Raw genomic sequence first — 19,618 nt, 5'->3', positions numbered from 1 at the left:
GTTACAACCCTCAGATCCCTTTCTTCCAGCAGCTCTCCAGCCTGTAGTGTTGCTTGGGGTTGTTGTGTCCCAAGTGCAGGACCTGGCATTTGGCCTTGTTGAAACTCATCCCATTAATACTGGCAAATTGATCTAAGCCTATCCAAGTCCTTCTGCAGAGCCTCTCTACCCTCATTCAAATCAGCACTGCCACCTTAGTTGGTGTCATCTGCAAATTTGCTGCTGCCATCACTCTCTATGCCTGAATCAAGGTCAGCAATAAAGGTGTTAAAAAGAAGTGATCCCAACACAGATCCCTGAGGAACATCACCAGTGCCCAGTTGCCAGCTGGGTTTAATTCCATTGGCCACCACCCTCTGGGCCCCCTGTCCAGCAGTGCTTTGTCCAGCAGTGCTTTATCCAGCAGTGTGCTCAGCCAAGCCAGGAGTGGCAAATCTGTCTACCAGAATTTTGTGAGGAACAGTATCAAAGGCTTTTCCAAAGTCTAGGAACACAACAGCCACAGCCTTTCCCTCATCCACTAGCCAGGTATTGTGTCATATAAGGAGATCAGGTGGGACCTGCCCTTCACAAACCCATGCTGACTTGGCCTGATCCCCTGCTTGTTGTCTATATGACACATGGTGGCATGTGAGATGCCCTGCTCCATGACCCTCCCTGGTACTGAGGTCAGACTGACAGGTCTAGAGTTTCCTGGATCTGCCTTTCTACCCTTCTTGTAGATAGGTGTTACATTTGCTGCCCTCCAGAGCATTGGCACCTCCCCACTTAGCCAGGACTTCAGGGAGATAATGGAAAGTGGCTTGGCAAGCAGCCTGCCAACTCCCTCAGCACCCTTGGGTGCAGCCCATCTGGCCCCACAGACTTGTGTGCATCTAAGTGGTGCAGCAGGTCAGGGACCACTGCCTCATTTATTGTGCTCACCAGATTTGCTTCTCTTGTGAGCTAACAAGTCAATAAGGAGCCTGTGGGCACATCAACTGATCAGTGTGCTAGAAACTGCATTTGTAGAGACTGTCCTGTTCAGTTCCAAAGCCTGGAAGGTGCTAGAGGGAAAAGGGAGTGCTGCTTGCCAACTGTTGCTGTGTTTATGTGGAAAGAGGAAAGACAGTGATTGTATGAGGAAGATGAACACAAAAGGACACAGGTTCAGAGGACTTGGGAGTGCCACTTGTGAGCCAGAGCTGTTCAAGCAGGCAGATGGTTTTGTTCAGCTTTGCAAAGGCTCTGGGGACCCTGCAGCCAAGAGATGCCATGGTGGCACTGAAGGCAGCTCTTGGCACAGGCCCTTGCTGTTGCTTTCCTCCCAGACTGCAGATGAGGTTTTTATGTTCTTGCAACCTGCACCCAGCACAGCACTCAGCCATTGCTTGAGCTTTTCTTGTGCCTGTAACTCAGCTGCTCCAGTTCCCCAAATAGCCTTCATGATGCTGCTGAAGTCCAAGACCTGGGTGGGAGAGTAGGCACAAAGGATTGTCAAAAGCTGTCTTCACTTGCAACTACTGACGTAGGTTGAGGCTGAGGGCAGCTCCTGTCAGCTCAAGACTGAAGGATTAGGTACAAACATCCTGCAAATGCTCCACAGTGTTTAAGAATTCAGGATGGAGTGAGAGGTTATTCAAGGCAGCTGTTTCAGCTCCAAAATTAATACATGCAGCTAAGTCCTCTGTGGTTTTCACTCAAGTGTATGTGTGAATGTGTTTCAAGAGCCAGAGAGCTACATCAAGACAGAAAGAGGAATCAGGCAGCAAGACATTTTGAGAGGGTGCTGGTTTGACTATTAAAAATGAGACAAGCAGTGTGCATTTTCCAGTGATGTTTATTTGTTTTCTGGAGCCCACTGACACAGCTGGATCTGGCAATGCAGCAGACTCTGGTTTCCTTAAAGTGTCTTTGTGACATTAAGTCAAGGCTAACACTGTAGTCAAAGGCATTTAGAGAGGGCAGCAGCAGAAGCAATGAGAGGTGTTGGAAGGAGGCTGCATGGCAGGGCAAGATGGGGAGGAGACAGAGTGCAGATGGGAGCATCATCTTTTGGTTCTCTGCACCAGACAAGCACAGCACCATGCAACACGATCTGCAGCTGGAAATGGGTGGAGAGCAGGAGATGGACAGTTATTGCAGGCTGCTCTTTTGGAAGCACAGCTGCCCATGGCAGGAGCAGTCTGATGAGTAACAGGCTGTCAGCAGCTGGGACACAAGGTCCAGAGTGGCATTTACTTGCTGGAGGGAACCACAATTCTCAGGATGCATCTCCTGGGATAAACCTCTCCCTTGGAGCCAGATCCACTCTGCTGTGTTTTAAATGGAGTTTGAGTAGCTAAATCACCATGTAAAAAGCCACTTATTCTCTTCACAGTAGGTGAACTTCCATGGTGCATCAGCAGGTTTAGGTCCCTATAAGCCTGGTTCCTCCCAGACCAGTGCATTCCATGGTGACTTGCTCTCCAGCCTAGCTGAAGGTAGCTCCACCTCAAACATCATTTCTCTTCTAAAGAAAGCTTAGAAGCATACCTTCTCCTGATGGCACTCTGCTGCTAGCAGTTCCACCCACCCACCCTCCAGCCCAGGTTCCTCACAACCCCTGCCCCAGGCCGTGTGTGCTGCAGCCTGCACACAGGTGCAGAGGCTGGGCTGTGGGTACCAGAGGGTGCCACACACAGGAGCACTCCTTTCTACTTTGTTTTAGCCAGTTACAGACCTTTCAGCACCTGAATACTCCTCTGTTGAGTAGTTCCTTCAACCCAAGCAATCAGCACAGCAGCAGCCAACCCAAAAGTCTCCACAGTGAGGGGCAACTCAGGCACCCTGGTTTGCAGCTGGGACCTTTGCTCAGCCCTAGAGCCTGAGAGAAAGGCTTTGGAGAGGCGAGCTGGCGTCTGCAGCCAGCGCCGTGCCCTTGTCTCAGCCAGTTACTGTACAAAATGGACCACACACACACACTATTTACAGCCCTTTCTCACATGATGGAGCAGCTCTTGGCTCGGTCTTTCCTGATCTCTGTGTCACTCAGCAAGTCCGTCCTGCCAGGCATCTGTGACACCCGCTTCAGTCCCCGCTTGGAGTTGCTGCGCTTCAGGTTCTTGTGCACCCTGTTGACGGAGGCAAGCGTGGTCACATGAAACACATCCCGCACGCTGTTCTCAGAGACCTTGGAAGAGCACTCTGCATAGGCCACTGCCCCAATCTGCCGTGCCAGTGCACTGCCCTGCAGTCCAGAGAGAGTGGGAGAAGAGGGAAGAAGGTTAAGGCACCAGCTCCCTGCACAGAGCATCCTTTCACACCGTCTCCAGCCCTGCCTGTGCCGGCAGCGTAGCACAGCTGTTGAAGTGCACGGGTTTGTGAGCCATAAGGTGGTCTTCCAAGCAGACACTGCTCCAGGCACTAGACTATGAATCACTATGGTGGTGCCAGCCCTGCACTGGAGGGCTTGGGCAGCTCCTTTCATTGTGACAGTCTTCTGGGACCTGCTCTGCAGACCATGGTGCCAGGCAAGCCAGGCACAGAGCAAACTGTGCAGGCACAGCCATCCCTGTACTGCAGCACAAAGTCTGAGCCTCCAAGCCAGTTTGGAGACACTATTAGGTCCACTGGTGGCCTCAGTAGCCTAGCAGCAGACCCTCAGACCCTCCAGCTGTGGCTTGCTCACTTCAGCAGTGTTGCTCCAACACCAAACCCAAGCAGGAGACTCACTTGGAGCAGAAAGAGCTGCACTGAACTAAGAGACACTGAAGCACAACACTTCCCTTTAGCCACTGCAACTTGCCAAATCAGGCACCTCCACCCCCTTTGAGGAAAGATTTCTCAGCTACAAACTATGAGGGCATCAGGACTAAATCCAGGTCTGCCAGAGCTGAGGAAAGAGTGCTGTAAGCATGAGCAGCTCACACAAACCAGCTTCAGACCAAGACCTGGGCAGAGCAGCTCATTTGCTACTGAGCTCCCTTGGACTGCAGAGGTCCCTCCCATGCCTCCCTGAGCCGCTGAGGGGCAGCTGCCCAACAGACCTGCTCGTGTGTGACAGGGATGAGGCGCTGCTTGGACAGCTCCCGCAGCGTGTTCAGGTCTGTCCGCATGTCCAGCTTGCAGCCCACCAGCACGATCTTGGCGTTGGGGCAGAACTCCTGCGTTTCCCCTTGCCACTGCAGAGGAGACAAGAAGCAGAGGGTGCTCAGGGTTTGCTGGTACACACAACACTCCAAGTGCCCCAGTGGCACCTCCACACCAAGTTAATTTTGGCAGAAGGCAGCCTGTGAAAAGGGCAAAGCTGCAACAGCAAAGGCAGTCACAAGGTCTCGCTCATCACAATCCCAAGCACAAATCCAGGCTGGGCAGTGCCAGGCTGGAGAGCAGCCCTGAGGAGAGGGACTTAGGGGTGCTGGTGGATGAGAAGCTCAACATGAGCCAGCAGTGTGCACTTGCAGCCCAAAGGACTGCTTCAGGAGAAGTGTGGTCAGCAGGGCCAGGGAGGCAATTCTCCTCTACACCGCTCTGCTGAGACCCCACCAGGAGTACTGCATCCAGCTCTGGAGCCCCCATTACAAGAAGGATGTGGAGATGCTGGAGCATGTCCAGAGAAGGGCCACTGGGTTGATAAGAGGGCTGGAGCAGTTGTGCTATGAGGACAGACTGAAAGAGTTGGGGTTGTTCAGTCTGGAGAAGAGGAGGCTCTGAGGTGACCTTCTTGTGGCCTTTCAGTATCTGAAGGGGGCTACAAAAAAGCTGGGGAGGGACTTCTGAGGCTGTCAGGGAGTGACAGGACTGGGGGGAATGGAGTGAAGCTGGAGATGGGTAGGTTCAGGCTGGTCATGAGGAGGAAGTTCTTCACCATGAGAGTGGTGAGAGGCTGGAGTGGGTTGCCCAGGGAGGTGGTTGAGGCCCCATGGCTGGAGGTGTTTAAGACCAGACTGGATGGGGCTCTGGCCAGCCTGATCTAGGGTAGGGTGTAGGTGCCCATGGCAGGGGGGGTTGGAACTAGATGATCCTTGTGGTCCCTTCCAGCCCTGACTGATTCTATGACTCTATGATCTCTCCCAGACCCTTTCCAAGCACATCAGGAACCCTGTCCAAGAGGATGGTGATGCAGTGGTTTTGGGGCCCTAATTTACCTGAAGGATGAAAACCCTCCAAGCAGTGGAGCTCTAGGGTCTGTTCTCAGCAGGCACAGGTCAGGGCTCCCTGCTCTGTGGAGAGAGGTTTGACTCTCCTCCCACGGGGCTGACACCTTAGAGCGGCTCAGATTCCCGTGCAAGTCAGAATGAAGTCGGCACCCACCAAAGCCTGCCCTGTACAAAACGAAGAGCTGCTTCTTTGTGTACTCTCAGATGGCTCTTCCCTTCAACTCTGCAGGCTGTACAGGCAGCCCAGCATCAGAAGGGCAGCACATTAATAAAGACTTCCTCTGCTGCATTAGCATTTGTGCCTGAGGCTTGAATGGGGAGTGTTATTTTCCCTATTTGTTTGATACCAAAAGCTAAAACCCATTTCAACTTCATGGTGTCTTAGGAATTCTCCTCACCTCCACAGGCTGCAAGCCTGCACCAAAGGAAACAAGGCACCTACTCAGAGACACTTAAGAAATCCCCTGTGATCTGGGGTTTATTTTAAGTCACTGTATCAAAAAGGCATTGTCTGGCAGTACTCAAAGCATTTGTGAGGCTGCACAGGGCAGGCTGTGCACTGAGCAGTGCAGCCTCACACAAAGGGTGTGCAGAGACACAGATAAATCCCAATCCTAGCTAATTATTGATGGGTTTGCATCTCATTAAGGTATAAGTGATTTGCTTGCATTATTATTCTTCTGACTCCAAATCCAAGCAGTGAATTCTTTCAGTCCACACAAAACGCCTTCCTCCACCCAGCACACTTGGTACCCAGGACCTGCTTTGGAAAGGAACACTGCACCATTGACAGAGTCATCTGAAGGCCCTTTGTCCCCTCACCAGGACACTCCTGAGACACAGACCCACTTATCAGCCCTCCCAGCAGCTGAGCAAGAGGCACTCGCTTCAGCACAACGTTTGGCAAAATGTGGAGAGGCCAAGAGGGCAGCCAGCACAATGTGACTTGTTCAGACAGTGGCCAGTCCAACCCCAGCAGCCTGGGGCTCACTTGGGGAGCAGCCAGGGAATCACTGCAGTGCTTTTCACACCACAGTGTCTTACAGAGCTTCACAAAGGAGATGCCAGCCAAGCCTTGCCTCCAGGACATGATGCAGCTGCCAGTGAGCCCTCTGCAGTTCTGCAGCACGGTGGGGACAGCTTGCCAAGGCCAGTTTCACTAAGGATGAAGGGTATGGCTGAGACCAAGGGGTGTAAGTGGCCAGGAGGCCATTTACCCCCTCCCCTTAGCAGTGCTGCGAGCTGCTGGACATCATGCCACCTTGGAAGGAAGCTTCATATGGGAACCTTTCTCTGGATGCCACATATGACCCTGGAGTGTGGCAGGCAGGGACAGCAGTGTCCCACAGAGGGTACTCAGCCCTGTGGGGCTCTCCAGGGCCTGCCAGATGGACAAATCTGCCTCGCTGAAAGGCACTGATCTGCAGGGAGAAAACTCTTGCCAGGTAATGCAGTACCTGGCCAGCCAGCTCGGACAGGGCAGGCAGTCCTCAGTGGCATTGTGCCACCCTTTTATGGGCCTGAAATTCTGTGCCACGACTCATTATTCTTGTTGTCAAGCTACAGGGAACTGAGTGCTGCCTTTTACTGTGCAGATGCTGAGCTGAAGTGACAGCCAAAAAACTGAGCTCTCTACATGCATGGAAACAGGCACAGGGGGGCACTTCTCAACTGCTGCAAGTGATGCGCAGGGTGGCCATGCCAGCGAGAGATGCACGGAGCTTTCCAGGACCGCCAGCACTTCTCTCTGTCCCCACATGTGTGTGTGCATACACAGAAGCCCCCACGCAAGGCAAGCTGCCACGAGTGGCACCATTCACTTGGCTCCTCTCATCTAGGCACATCTTGCTCTCTGCACAGGCTCAGCGACAGCCTCACCCCAGCGCACGAGCCCCAGCCGTGACTTGACCACAGGGGCAGAGCTCTTAGCCCTGGTGATAGCCTCAGGGACCAGGGCCCCAAGAGCAGCTCCCCTGTCTCCCCATCCCAAAAGCACAGCAGGCCCTCACCTTCTTGAGCACACTGTCCAGGGTCTCGGGGCGGCTGATGTCGAAGCAGATGAGCACAGCATCCGAGTCTGGGTACGCCAAGGGCCGGACGTTATCGTAGTATGCTGAGCCTGCAGAGAGGAGCAGGAGGAGAGTGATGAGCAGAGAGGCTCATCCCAGCAACTGCTTATTGCCCAAAGGGACAGGCTAGCACCCCTGACCCACTCTGCCAGGCACAGAGATCTCAAATGCCAGTAAGAACAAGAGACACTACCACAGGATGCAGCCAGCTCTGCTGGCCCAGTGACCACACACTGTTAGGTTCAGCACTTTGGTTGGAGGAGGATTTGCTCCCTTTGCTTAGCAGTTTCAGTCAGAGGTTTTGTCCTTGTGCTTTTACACCACCAACAACTTTTGCATCCCCCTCCCACCACAGTAAGCATCTGGCAAGCAAGAGCTGGTGAAGCTGTGCTGACTGCAGAAGGGCTGCAATGTGGCAGAGCAGGACCTGCCTCTCCACCACTCGTGTGGGCATCCTACCACTTGTCATGCAGCTGCTGTGCCACCAGTGGTGGAAAGGTGTGGCTGAGAGAAGACAGGGAACGCTACTGCTGCTGCTGCTATTTTTCATCCTCTCTTGCTATCTTTGTACAGGAAAGCCTGTTCACCTGGAGTGTGAGAATTCAAGATGGGGTGAGGGAGAACTCCCTTTTTGCTCTGGATTTCTGTTGGGAAAAGTCCAAATCTGTTCTGGTACACAGAAGATGTGACAGGATTTGGTGAACAAGCTGGAGGATGGTTCTGTACGCTGCAGGATTTCTCAGGGAGCAGGCAGAGAGCCCAGCCTGAGCCCAGCACACACACAAGAACACCCCTTGCTGCACAGCTCAGGCATGGAAGTGTTTTTATCTGAGCTGCATTCCGTGTGAGGCTGCAGGTGCCTCAGCAAACCAACAATGCAGCAATCAGCTCCCTGCCACTTAAAAACGCCGTTTGGGGTTGTATTTGGCTTCACAATCACATCCTATGATGCTATGATAGAAGCTGCTGTTTATTTATGAAAAGGGGAAGCAGAGACACCAGAGCCCTTGTCACACCAGAGCCCTTGTCACACCAGAGCCCTTGTCACACCAGAGCCACCCACCCCGAGGCCCGGGAACCGGACGCGCTTCCTGCCACAGGCTCTCGGGATGCTCGGACCCGGCACTTTCCCACCCTGGGAGGAGGGTGGAGCACCCAGCCCGGGTGTCAGGTGGCTCCTTGATGAAGGTCAGCACCTGATGAATTATGGACGATGGTGGCTTGTGTTTCCGGGAGGATGGGAGTCTGCCGAGGATAAGCGAGAGGAGAGGCTGATTCTCCGACCCTGGCTCTTGTCTGCGCTGGGGCTCACAGCTAATGGACAGCACAGAGCGAGGCACAGCCGCCCCAGCAGAGCTCTGCACACAGCTGGGACTCCTCTGCAAGTCTCGGCCCAGAGCCCTCCCGGGGCAGGCTGAGGGCAGAGCTGTGTTGTCTTCCTAAACGCTGCCCGGTGCCAGAGCCTGGCCACCCACTCTCCCCTTGACACCAGCTCACAGCAGGATGCCAACGGCAGCCCCCACCCCGCACCTCCGCAGCACAGAGCCTATGGCACAGTCTCACCAGCGCAGCTCCATGGAGCCTGGGATGGGGCAGCCTAGCACTTGACGTGCATTTGGAGTCGCAGCAAATTCAGCTACAGGCATCTCCAGCTCTCACAGCCAGCCAGGCTGGTGCCAGCCGCAGCAGCAACGGCACCTGCAGCCCTTGCTCCCACCAGCCAGAACTGCAGCCTGGGTCTCTCTCCCAGCAAAGTCACTGGGAAGAGAAACAGCTGGGAGCCAGCACAGAGAGACAGACCTTGATGGCTGCAGAGCCCAGCCCCCTTCCCAGAGGGAAAGTCATGTTCCCTGAATGGAAAGGAGCCAGTCCCTGCAGCGCCTCGGCCAGCTCTGGGGACAGGGCATGCAGGCTGGTGCACAAGGAGGCACAGTGAGCCAGGGTGACCCTGAGCCCAGGCACGGAGACTGCCGACCTTGCTTCAGGCTCAAGCTGCTTTAGTTCATGACTGTCAGAGCTTGCACTAGTGAGCCACTGCCTCCCATGCCCTTCAGCATGGCAAGGTGACCCAGTTCCTGCTTCCAAAGGTAGCAGATCAAGCTTGGCACTGAGTCCCCCCTCCTTGGATTCCGCTTTCGGTCTTGTGCCTGCTGTGGGTTTGCAGACGAGTTGCAACCCAGCACAGAGCTGCACGCTTGGCTTTGCTGCATCCTTTACCCGAGCCATGCCCTCTATCCCAGGCGTCGAAGAGTGTCTGTCTTCAGACAGGGGCCCCCAGCACAAGCTGGAGGAAACGGTTCCCACACACATCCTCTCCCTTCAGCTCCTCAGCTTTACATAAACACTGCAGATAAATCTGCCCCCTCCCAGCCCAGGAATGCTCCTTTTGTAGAGGTGGCTTTGGCTCCATTCAGCACAGACATTGCCACGGCAAACTGTATCATAGCAACCTGCTGCTCCCCTCAGCAGCCAGCCAGCTCCTGGAGCGCCTGCAACAGAGCATGGCCTCTCGGTATCCCCCGACCCCACCCTGGTGCCAGGAACTGGGCTACCACCACCTGGGACCACGGCAGGAAAAAAAACTGTGGTGAACCGAGGGAAGGGATGCAGCAGGTCAAAAACCAAAACAAAACATTTTCTTCACGAGATCAAAATTCCCTTAGCAAGTTCCAAGGCACAGGAGCAGCCCCTGGTCCCTTAGCAGCAGCTCTGGCAGCAGGTAACAGCCAGCACTCAGGGTCTCAGCTGCAGAAGCCTCTGCCCACCCCAGGAAACTGCTGGTCAGTGCTGGCCAGCAGAGCAGGAAGGCTGCTGTGCTCCAAATGTAGGTAATCTCCAGCTTTCTTTCTCTACTGAATCAGGAAATTGTTTGGGGGATTACTCTCGGAGCTCATTTAGCATGGCCAGAAAGAAAACCCAACCAACACAACCCTAAACGACCAGAGCCCCAAGTTCCCTCAACTCCAGGTCTTCAGTTTTGATTCTGAGTACTCAACACCTTTCAGATACTCCAGCAAAGATACTTCAGAGACCCATGGTCTGGCACTTCTGAATACATGCAGCCAAGGCTTATGTGTCTGCAGATCCAGGCTGCCTTCACTGCATGAGTCATTCTCCCACTTGGCACCCAGGTTTGCAAGAAGCAGGACCTATGTGCATCTGTTTGTGGTTAAAGGAAGAAAACTGGAGCAAGCCAAAAACCAGCTTAAAAATACAATTCACGTGGCACTTGTCTGAAATTCAGGGGCAGATGCAGCCATGAGTAGCTCCTCTGTCCTATCAGCTGGCAGCCCCTCAAAAAGCCTGGCACTGACTCAGAGATGCCACTCTCAGGCAGGGGACTGAAATGTGCTGTTTCATCTATACCATCATACTGTTAATCTTCATTTGCTCCTCACTAGCTGTTCTGAGAGATGAGCCTCCTCAGATGGGCACCTTCCATCCAACAATAGCACATTAAACCAGGAAAGTAAATATGCTTGCAGAGCCATGATCTGCTCTGCAAGGGGCTCCTGCAACCCCAGCCAGCTCTGGCTTGGAACAGAGGTGGGCACTGCCAAGACCTACATTCTTCAGCATTGCACTTGTCTCAGAGGGCTCACTGTAAGCTCTCCCCATGGAGTCAGCAAGGCTGCCGGGCACTCTGCCTCCTGCAGGGACAGCCGAAGAACAGAACGCAGCAGAAACTCATCCCAGCTGCCTGGAGTGCTGCATCCACAAGCTTGAAGGGTTCCGGGTTACCTTCCCGACCAGCGGTGCCAGACAAGCAGTGGCAGTGTTTGAAGAGCAGTATCTCGGCGTGCCTGGCACATGATAGACCAGAATATGCAAACAGCCTCCTCAGTGCCTGTATCCTAAGCGCCGATGGGCAGGATCTCAGCCATTGCAGCCTCCCAGACTGCAGCAGCTGCGCATCAGTGAGACAATGATCTGAACCATCAGTTCAGAGACTGACTTCATCCTCCCGGTGCGAAATCAGACCCTCTCTCCTGACAGAAAATCAGAGGGTTTTTTGGTTTGAAGATTGACAAACTGCAGCAGTTCCTGAGCACCCTGCAGGTCCCTGCAGAGCTGGGGCTCAGAGGCAGGTTAAGGATCCCTGACCCTGCCTGGCTCATTGTTGTCTGGAATGAGAGGATAATGCAGATCCCACTGATAGAAAAATACGTTTCTGAGGCTAATACAGAGGTCATTAGAGTCCAGCCCAGAACACAGACAAAGTGGCAAAGACAGGAATTAAAACCAGAGACAGATTCAGAGATGCTTGGTAATGGTAGGCTCTGGCAGGCTGATGCCCAGACCCAGCAACTCTGGGGTCACAGTTACAAAAGCATCAGCAATTAGTGACATTAGACCTTAAAGTGAGTGGCACTAAGAGCAAAGCAGGCCTGGTGAAATAAGAGACTGAGCTGCCATTGTGCCAAGTTGCACTCTGCAGTGAAGACCTGGCCATCAGCATGTGAAATGCCAGGCTGATAAATACGTACCACCACCCCTGCCAGCACTGAAGGTGCCTTGTGCTGCTTGGCACCTCACAGCCAGGCAAAAGCCAGCTGTGCTTTCTCTCTGAGGCATCCCCATCACAGCCCAAGGGGCAGAGCTTTTACTACTGCATTGGCCTGCATTTCCCTGCAGAAATCCATTTGCCACAAAAAGAGACACCACCACCCCTCCAGGCAAGGCCTCAGAATAGCCTTCCCCAAGTGAAGGTCACCATATACTCATCAGAAGTTAGATTATGACAGAGCCTCCTGATGGGGGAGGTCTCCAATTCTAACAGGTGAGCAAGGTCAGGGCCAGAGATTCGTTTGGAAACGACACAAAGCTCTGCCCACCAGAGAAAAAGTGGGCAAAAAAAGGAGATGAGGCATCCCACCAAACCTGGAAGGAGACAAAAAGCAGCAAAGGGAAGTGCTGGCCAGTACTGCAACTACCTCTAATCAGTGTTCCTTCCACAGGACACCGAACATGGCACAGCCATCAGCCCCAGGACTTGTACAACCTTCTGTCATGGCTGGACCACGATACTCCTCGTAACTGTGCAGCATCACTGCACCCCTGAAGTGTAAGAAAGGAGGAGATTGTCTCATGCACAGGACAAGGAACTGTCTGGAAAGCAGCTGGCAGAAAAAGCAGCCAAGCAGAACTGAACAGTCACCCTCTGCTCCCAATGCTCACGGTGCATCTACCAAAAGATGTAACTTACCAAAGAGCCCAACGAGCTGGCAGACCTTCAGCAGGGCCATGGTGAAGGGAATGGTATTCGACAGGCTGAGGTGGCATTTCTGTGCCTCTTTCCAGATCTTATTACTGGAAACCTGTCACTCAGGAGGAGGCTGCTCTGCTGGATTTACCAGCAGAGGAATCCCCAGCTCAGGCAGGTCTAGGGTGCTTCTCCCTTATCCAGATCCTGCACCCTGTTCTCACACATGCCACTCAGAGGTTCAGAAGAGCTTGCTCAGATGCCAACCTTGCTCTAGTAATTGGGAGGCAGCTCTGGAACCTCATTGTAGAAACTCCTGCTGACATTTCTGGGGGAGCATCACAGAGCATCTGGGGTGGGAGGGCTGCAGCTGCAGAGGCAGCCCAAGTGACTTGTCCAGGCTGCTCACAGGCATGCTGGAAATCATGCATGTACCATCTGACAAGGGAGATAAATGGGAGGCAGAAGTCCATTCCTGGCACTCTTTGCCATGTCACAAGGGCAGTTGGCACTGACACAACTTGCCTGCCATCCTTTCTATGAGGTACAACAAGGAGTAGGAGCGGCAGCAACTTCCCACAGCACAGCCAGGGCCCCCTGGCTCTGGGGAACACATTCGAGGGTTGAAGGAGCAGAATCAGCTCTGTGCAGCGATGCACATCTTGGATTTGCTGTCCGTGGCAGCAGAGCCCTCCCTGACTGCTCAGCTACCAGATAAGGACTCTGCCTGCAGGGAAGGCTGAGGCTGTGCACTTGGGAAGTTTAATCAAGTGGAGATTTTATCTTCAGGATCTGTGACATGTGCACAGAGCCCAGGACAAATGCTGAGCAGCTCCTTCAGAGCTCTCCCTCCATCCAAGCCTCCTGCTGTCTCCCATCTGCTATCCTGAAGCACATTAGCAGTGTTTGCTAGGGCAAGAGGGGCATCCTTGGCACCACACTGGGTAAGGGCCATTAGAAATGCAAGACATCACAGGCAGAGGACAGGGTGTGACTGCTCTGCTCCAGGGAGGTTCTGCAGGTCTGTTTGTGACCACCTGGATAAGAAGTTTCCAATACCGGGAGATGCCATGGGTGTCAGAGAGCAGCCAAACTGACAGCAAATGGAGAGGGCAAAGCAGTGCCTATGGGAGAGAGCTATGGGAAAGGACTCTGCACCAAAGCCAGGAACAAACCCACCCCACACGAAGCCCTCCCTTGCCTGAAAGGTTGCAGCAGTCAGCAGTGTTGGCTGTCTCCAATGGCACCGTTCCTACTCAGCACCCCCCATAACTCCCAGGACACTCTACAGAGGCTGAGCCCCCATGGTCTGTAGGGGGGAAAGGACAAATGCTGTCATGGGGCATGCTGCCCTAGCTGTGGGGAGGTGCAGGAGAAGCACTCCATCCCTGAGCCACACGGCATAACAGCACCCCCACACTGTGCCCAGCCCAGTGAGAACATCCTCACAGGGACTGTCATGTCATGTCTTGTCTCCTCGGGTCCATCCTCCACCCACTCCAGCGTAAGCATTTCTGCTGCTGTTGCTGCAGCTCTTCAAACTTCTGCCCGGATGGTTATTGACCTGCCTGAGAATGTGACCCAGTTGCACATATTTTTAGGCTTAACTACATACTTGTGCAGAGGCAGAACACAAGCATGCTGGTTTCAGGCTTCCAGCCTCAACATGGAGCATGGGAGGAGCTATTTTGGTATGGAAAGGGCAGCTCCACATATTTTCTTTGCCTGAGAGTGCAAGTGGCATTGAATTCTTCCCAAGACAGAAGTTGCTCCTGCACTTTGGAAGAGGCAGCCATGGCAATCCTGGAGCTGCACACTGGGAATCCAGGCACAGACAGCCTCAGCATCCATGGAGATGCCAACACTGAACTCGGCCCCTTTCAGTTCTAATCTCATCAACATTCCTCAGCAGTTCCCCGAAAGAAGGATCTGTTATCGCAGCCTGGAGGTTCCCACACAGCCATACCAAGGCAGACTGTTTGCTGAGTGCAGGCAAAGGAGGAGGCGGAGGGGGGTTGCAACTCACAATGTTATTCTTGTCTTGAAAGCACATCTGCTGCAGCGACAGGAGCCTCGCTGAAGGACTGGCAGCCGCACAACTCCCCTCTTATGAGCTGCAGCATGGCAAAGTGGCACTGCTGAACCCGCGGGCACTGATCTTTGCAGGGGCAGGTTGTGGCAGACACTGTGACTCTCGGCAGCAGTGCGTCCTGCTGGTCTGCACTGGACAGGAAAGTCCAGCAGCTTTCCAAGACAGCGGCGACCATGTGCAAGGCAGAGTGTCCAGCCCAAACCGCTGGCACAGATGCCCCTACTGCGAACAGGCAACTCTACTCTGCACCAAGAGTTGCATCAGCAGAAGATGCACCCATCAGATAAACGCCTCAGGTCACATCAGTGCTCTGCCTGCCTGCACTTAGAGGTCGCACACAGGAGGCAGGCAGAGCCCCCTGCCACAACAGGGGTGTGAGCCAAAACCGGAGAACTGAGCCCGGGCTGCCCTGCACAACGCAGCTTTCCTCCTGCTGTTACTGGAAACTGAACAAAACTCCCGCCCAGGTGCAGAGCAAAGCAGCATTGTCTGAGCCTATCTCTGCCCTGCCCAGCATGGGGAAGGGGCTCAGCGGGGCAACAGCACCAGGCCAGTGTGGAGGTGTGGGTAGTGGGTCCACTGGCGATGCCAGCGTCACCATGGGAACGCACCAGGAGGCGGTACTGGGAAGATCAACCAGCACCGACCGCTCTCGCTGCCAGAGACCTGCTGAGCACCTCAGCGGCTCTGCTCCAGGCGTGAGACCTCCCAGAGCGGGGCAGACCCACAGACACTCCCTGATCCCACAAGGAACAGACAGCTATGCCACGGCTGATGGAATGCTCCCCGCCTGGTGCACACCTCATGGTAATTGCTCTCCCTTTCACACCTCTGAAGCATGGAAGTGAAACTCGCCTACTCTGCAAAGTGCTGCTAGTGGGCACAAAACCATTTGCCCTTCCTCCACCCTGACGCATCTGGGACACCAGCACTGTGGGCCTGGGAGGCACCCAGCCCTTTGGGAACAGCACTCCCAAGCCATCAGGCATCCTGTCAAACAGGAGTTTCCCACACACACAAGATACCTGCGCCATGCAGAGGAGCTGTTTCTGTGCCAAGCACATTCAGTCAACACACAACACAAGAAGAATTTGCTGGAATGGAAGCACAAATTGCAGCCAAGCACCATGCCCTCCATGAGGCTCATGAGCAGAGGTGCCAGGGCATGGCAGCTTCCTAGAGCCCTGTCCACCCAGTATGGCCAGCAGGCTCCCTTCCCAAGCACACATAGGTGTCAAACTGCTTTTTAAGGGAGGCTCTAGAAACAGCAAGTGTCTGGGGCTGTCATGGGAGTGGGAGGGATGGGACATCTCTGCCATGCTGTAAGATGGCACCTGAAACAATTTCACTCTCAGAGCGTGCCCAGAGGTGGGGCAAACTTAGAAACAAACACAAAATGCAAACAGCATCTGCAGATGATGGACAAGAAGTCATGCTCAAGCTTGGCTCCCTTTTCTCCCTGATAGGTTCCGAGATCTAAGGCAATTCAGATGGTGCAGAGTCCTCACATGTGCCCTGAGCAGCAGATTTCATCCTTGTGAATTATTTGCAGTGCTGGAAACTCTCAAGAGTCATGCTCCAGCCTCAGAAAAACTAATCAATGGACAAAGCTTAAAAGACATTTAAAAGACATCAAAGGTCCTCATGCAGTTTGGGAGCCATTCAGTTCTCCATCACTTCTGTCCACTCTATGGCAGTATTTCTCTAACCAGATTTACTGCCTGCCAGCTGCTGTCAGAGCCTGCATTTGCCACTTAGCAGGAGGAGAAAATTCAGTCTGAAAGGCTGAATTTTCCAAGGCACTTCTTTTAGCAGGTGTAACAAGCCTCAGGCAGCAGACAACATACTGGCTGGCACAAAGATTACCAAGGAAACTTCTGAGCAGCCAGGTAGGCTGTGGCAGTGAAGGGAGTTTTCTAGGCAGACTGCTCTTGCCCAGACATCTATTTCTGGATGATGCTCAGTTCACCCTGAGCAGCTCTTATAGTCTCTAACCACTTTCATAACTAACTGGGGTGTGGTGATATTTTAAATATACATATACTCAAAATCAAGTCATCTCCTCTGTCCTGGTTTCTCTTCTGATTTCTGGAGGAGACCTTCAGCTCCAATTACTTACAAGATAATAAGAGTTTAAAATATAAAGAGCAATCTTGACAGGAGGGGGGAACAGCTTGCCAGCCCTTCCCTTTCTGCTCTCACTGGGATAGAGTTTATGAACAACAAACCCCTAACACAAAGCTGCCCAAGAGAAACAAGAGGTGGAAGAGAGACCAGGGAAAGTACATCCCAGTGCCTGCCATTCTGCAGGAGGAAGGCAGCTGGCCACTCTCAGTCCCTTCAGCTCTGCTCATTCAACTTGCTACTGTGCAAAACTTTTTTTTTAACCAAAGGTCCTATTTACAGGTGTCCCTGCAGCACAGTGGAAATTCAACAGCAGTTTGCAGCCTGTAGCTGAAAATATCAGTCTGACTACCAGGGAAAATTGCTGTGTGCTGCTTGGCAGGACTTTGCCTTGAAGAACTAGCTCCTGTGTGTATCACATCAAAGTTGAAGCAGAAGAGGGTTTATCTGGAAAACCATCTAGCTAACTCTACAACAGTGCTGATAAAAGGTCTTCCATTTTTCATATAGAGAAGGGGGAAAAAAATCAAAGTCCATTTCCTCTTGCCTAAAGAGAGAAACATTAGACAAACATGACCTTTGCTGAAAAGCATCAAAATGAATGCATGACAGCATGCAATGCAGGTATCAGATACATATCCACAGCTGGACAGATATTCATCATGTCCAAACACTCTGGAGGATTCCTGAAAAGCAGACAATGCATCAAACGTGCTTCTGCACCCTCAAAACGTGAAGTTAAATATAGGCACCCAGAACAAAGCCATTCAGAGCCTAACGATCCAGCTCACTCATCCTCTCTTCACAGGCTGCAGACACCTGTGGTATGTAAAGCATCCCCCCAGCCATGGGGGTGACAGAGCCCCAGGTGCTCACAAGCAGGGCCCAGTGGGTTCTGGCCACTCCTCACTGCCAGAGCACCTGGACTCACCCCATCAGAACAGCTCCAGGACACTCTCTGCAAGGAGCCCCCCCACACACACACCCCCCGATCAATCAGGATGGCTTCAATGCTACCACATCTTCATGCAGAGACTTCATGCAGACATGTCAGTCCAGCACAATTCACCATGCAGCAACCTGCACGTTGGAGCCACCATTCTGTGCTTCAAGCACAGCTTCAGTCAAACACTGAGAGCAAATGCTTCACCCGTGGCTCCAGCATCATGAGATGACCAAAAAGCCAGCATCCCTGTGGCTCGCAGCACAGAACACATCGTGTGGGCAAAGTAAAAGGATCTCAGGGACTAAAATGCAGCAAAAGCAAAGTCTCCTGGGTGAGGAAAAGTCCAGAGCAAACTTAAGCAACACATTTTTATACACATATCAGACCTGGTCCAAGACTGAGTAAAACCACCACTCTAGGTAGAGCTGTGTTGATCTCACAGCTGTAATTTCGTGGATGTAAAATTACAGCAAGAAATTAGAGCATACAAAAGCAAAGTCCTAGGTCACATCTTAATTTACTATTGCTCTTAGACACAGAGAACTCAATTTGTCATAAGCACTCCAGAAATTATGGGGAAAGAGCAGCAGCAAGTCTGTGATGTACACACACCAACATCCGAGCATGCAGCTGCACCATGTGTATGCAGCAGCTCAAAGAGGTTGTCAGAGGTAAATTAAAAGCTGCACATGAACTTTGCTGGGTGCAAGCATGCATTATCTCTGCATCAGGCACTTCGCTTCCAACTCATGCTTCCACAAGAACGAGAGCAGGAAGTTTGGGAAGGGTCTCGGCAGGCTGCCTATGGCTTCATGCAGAATCACAGTAGCAAAACTCAACCAAGCCAGAAAAGCCCGAGGAACCCCTGAGGCTCTTGCAGAGCGATGAAAGGACAGCAATCCCGCAGCGCATTCCTCTCCAAGGTGAGGTCTACCTTCTCCAGCTGCACCTCGCCTCTCCCAGCTCCTCCCGACCTCGCCTCGCACCCAGTGCCAGTTTTGCCATGACTTGGCTGGCATGGGCAGGGACGGAGCTGCAGCTAAAGGCGCAGGCTGCGGGTTTCCCCAGCCGGGCACATCAGAGGCTGCCGGAGCTGCTCCAGCCCCGGTCCCAATGGGGCCCAGGGGCTCCAGAGAGGGGAAGACTCTCGGCTAGAAGGACGAGTCTGGCCTCGCCGTCATCCCCCGCCCCGACAGACCCCGGCTCACCTGAGGTGTCCCACATGTTGAGCTCGGTGCGTTGCTTGTCGATCTCGAAGCTGGCCGTATAATTCTCGAAGACGGTGGGCACGTAGCTCTGGAGGGACGGAGGGAGAGCAGAGATGAGCCCAGCCCGGCCCGGCCCGGCCCGGCCCCGCCGAGCCCCCCGCCCCGCCCGCCGCACCTCGGGGTAACAATCCTTGGCGAAGACGTGCAGCAGCGCGGTCTTGCCGCACTGCGTGTCCCCCACCACCACGATCTTGCAGCGAGCCAGGTGCCCCTCCATGGTGCGGAGCCGCGCTGCCCGCGCCGCCGCTTTACCGGGACGGCCCCGTCCTGGCCGCGCCCTTGGCCCCGACGGCACCAACCAGACGCGGAGCGGGGCCGGCGCTGGGCAGGGCTACCGCTGCGCCTCGCGGTCCCGGGACCGCCCCCGTCGGCTCCACCGTGCTGTGTGGCCTCATGCCGACGGCTGCCGTGGCTTGTCGTGGGCAGCTCGTTCCTGGGCACAGCGTGGGGACCGGAGTGGGGCCTCTGCTAGGACCAGGGGCGGTCCTGCTGGCGGCTATCCTCCTCGCCCAGCCACGGTCCGTCCGCCTGGCTCCCTGTGGCCCCTTGCCCGGTACCTTCCACCGCGCCACGGCGAGAGGACTCTGCCCGGAGCGGCCGGCGCCCGCACCTGGTTGGCGCCCACCGACCCCGCGCTGCCGGGAGGGTGCGGGTGAAGCACCGACCGCGGGAGAGACGACAACCGGCACTGGTGGTCGTTCCCCGCACGGGAGGTGCCCCCTTCTCACGGTGATCTGCCAGCCCTAGCGCTGCCGCGGGAGCGGGATGTGTTCTCCCGAGGAGCCGGCCAGGACCG

The 19,618-nt window shown here is 54.0% G+C and overlaps 1 protein-coding gene across 1 annotated transcript; it reads right to left on the bottom strand.

The window, feature by feature from the left end:
- Positions 1-1,801: 1,801 nt before the first annotated feature.
- Positions 1,802-19,128, bottom strand: RND2 (Rho family GTPase 2). Its single transcript, XM_064174128.1, has 5 exons — positions 18,938-19,128; positions 18,763-18,850; positions 7,130-7,239; positions 4,008-4,142; positions 1,802-3,208 (listed from the first exon to the last, which is right to left on the bottom strand). The coding sequence occupies exons 1-5, from the start codon at positions 19,037-19,039 to the stop codon at positions 2,960-2,962; spliced, it is 684 nt and encodes a 227-aa protein (XP_064030198.1). The 5' UTR covers positions 19,040-19,128; the 3' UTR covers positions 1,802-2,959.
- Between the last annotated feature and the right edge of the window lie 490 nt (positions 19,129-19,618).

Source organism: Pogoniulus pusillus, chromosome 40 (assembly GCF_015220805.1).
Source record: "Pogoniulus pusillus isolate bPogPus1 chromosome 40, bPogPus1.pri, whole genome shotgun sequence".
Lineage (NCBI taxonomy): Eukaryota > Metazoa > Chordata > Aves > Piciformes > Lybiidae > Pogoniulus > Pogoniulus pusillus.
Note: the sequence above shows the minus strand (reverse complement) of the source record. Positions and strands in the feature narration are given on the sequence as shown.

What these genes read in the sequence shown, in the direction of transcription:
- RND2 (XM_064174128.1), bottom strand. Translation starts at nt 19,039, where the DNA reads ATGGAGGGGCACCTGGCTCGCTGCAAGATCGTGGTGGTGGGGGACACG. An exon ending in CCAAGGATTGTTACCCCGAG is followed by an intron (nt 18,851 to 18,937) that starts GTGCGGCGGGCG and finishes CCGTCCCTCCAG; the next exon opens with AGCTACGTGCCCACCGTCTT. An exon ending in CAACATGTGGGACACCTCAG is followed by an intron (nt 7,240 to 18,762) that starts GTGAGCCGGGGT and finishes TCCTCTCTGCAG; the next exon opens with GCTCAGCATACTACGATAAC.